Source organism: Rattus norvegicus, chromosome 15, assembly GCF_036323735.1.
Source record: "Rattus norvegicus strain BN/NHsdMcwi chromosome 15, GRCr8, whole genome shotgun sequence".
Taxonomy (NCBI): Eukaryota; Metazoa; Chordata; class Mammalia; order Rodentia; family Muridae; genus Rattus; species Rattus norvegicus.
Genome location: NC_086033.1, coordinates 26,922,808 through 26,924,385, shown reverse-complemented (window position 1 = coordinate 26,924,385; position 1,578 = coordinate 26,922,808). Strand labels below are relative to the sequence as shown.

General features: G+C 47.1%; 1 protein-coding gene across 1 annotated transcript; it reads left to right on the top strand.

The window, feature by feature from the left end:
- Positions 1-451: 451 nt before the first annotated feature.
- On the top strand, positions 452-1,261 carry Rnase2 (ribonuclease A family member 2). The gene is made up of 2 exons (NM_001007015.1): positions 452-504; positions 665-1,261. The coding sequence occupies exon 2, from the start codon at positions 670-672 to the stop codon at positions 1,135-1,137; it is 468 nt and encodes a 155-aa protein (NP_001007016.1). The 5' UTR covers positions 452-504; positions 665-669; the 3' UTR covers positions 1,138-1,261.
- The last annotated feature ends 317 nt before the right edge of the window (positions 1,262-1,578 follow it).

The window sequence follows — 1,578 nt, the reverse complement described above, 5'->3', positions numbered from 1 at the left end:
GAGCAGCAAGTGCTCTTAACCACTGAGCCATCTCTGCACACCTCAACATCATAGAATTTTAAAAATAAAGGACAGAAATGGTAATCTTTCTTATGATTCTGGCTTCCCAAGGCTTTGTTTCTAAGTTGTAGCCAGGCAATAGAAAACTTGGTCTGTCCATTACTGAAAACAGTCATGAAGTCTGCAGTCAGTCAACAGGCAGCACAGAGATTTCTATGTAGAGTTCAGATTCAGACTTCAAACTGCCCTGCACAAGAAGACTTGGAATTTGATGTCCTACAATGCTACCAGCAGCACCATGGCTTGGCCAAGGAAGAAACAGAAGGCCGGTTGCACAAGCAGGCAGTGTACCAATCTGTGGGTTCTGCACGTTGAAGACTCTGAGGCACAGGCTCCACCCACAGATCCTGTTCTATATCTGTGGGTCCAAGTGGAGCTCACCCATTATCCCTGATTTCCAGGACAGCCAGCACTCAGTTCCACAGGAGCCACAACGCACACTGGGTAAGACACTGACTGTCCGGGTCTGGGATATGAGGGGCAGTGATGGGGCAGTGTCCAGGAGAGGTGGTACCGTGGACCTAGTGACAGCAGAGGGCCTTCAGGAAGAGAGAGGGCAAAGTGAGCCAAGGTGAGAGTAGTCACTTCTCTTCTGTTCTCATAGGAAACATGGGTGTGAAGCCGCTTGAGTCCAGACTTTGTCTCCTTCTGCTGCTGGGACTTGTCTCAATGCTTGCCTCATGCCAGCGACCAACCCCTTCCCAGTGGTTTGCCATCCAGCACATCTATAATAGCTCCTACCCCCAATGTAATGCTGCCATGCTGCGTGTCAACAGTTATACAGGAAGATGTAAGGGCATAAATACTTTTCTTCACACAAGTTTTGCTAGTGTTGTTGATGTGTGTGGCAATCCACATATAACCTGTAAAGACGGGAGAAGTACAAATTGTCATAACAGTTCCTCTCAGGTATCTGTAACTTTCTGTAACCTCACAACTCCGGCAAGGATTTATACCCAATGCAGATACCAAACTACAGGATCGGTGAAGTTCTACAGAGTTGCCTGTAACAATAGAACTTCACAGGAGAGTCCCATGTATCCAGTGGTTCCTGTTCACCTGGATGAGATATTTTAGTTCAATGCCAGCACTTTGTACCTTAGCTCATCTGCTACTGCCAAGATCACAGTAGTGAAGATCCAGTTCCTCTGTCTGCACTGCCTAACCAGACCTTTTCTAACCAATAAACACCTTTGCATTCTCATCTATATCTCTGGTACAACTGTGTCGGGGAGGGTAAGGGAGAGGGGAGGAGGGACACACACAGTGTGTGTGTGTGTGTGTGTGTGTGTGTGTGTGTGTGTGTGTGTTTAGAGGCAGGGCCTGGTAGCAATTGAAGCATCTTCCCAGTTCCTGGAAATAAATGAATATGAGAAGAGATGTGCATCTTTCCAGAACATTCCTACAGGAAATCTTCACTGAAATTTATCTGTGGGGAAGAAGTGGCTGACAAAAAACCAGGGAATTGGGATCTCTCAGTGAGGCTATCTACTCCTTGCCCTCTCCCTGCATGGCTGT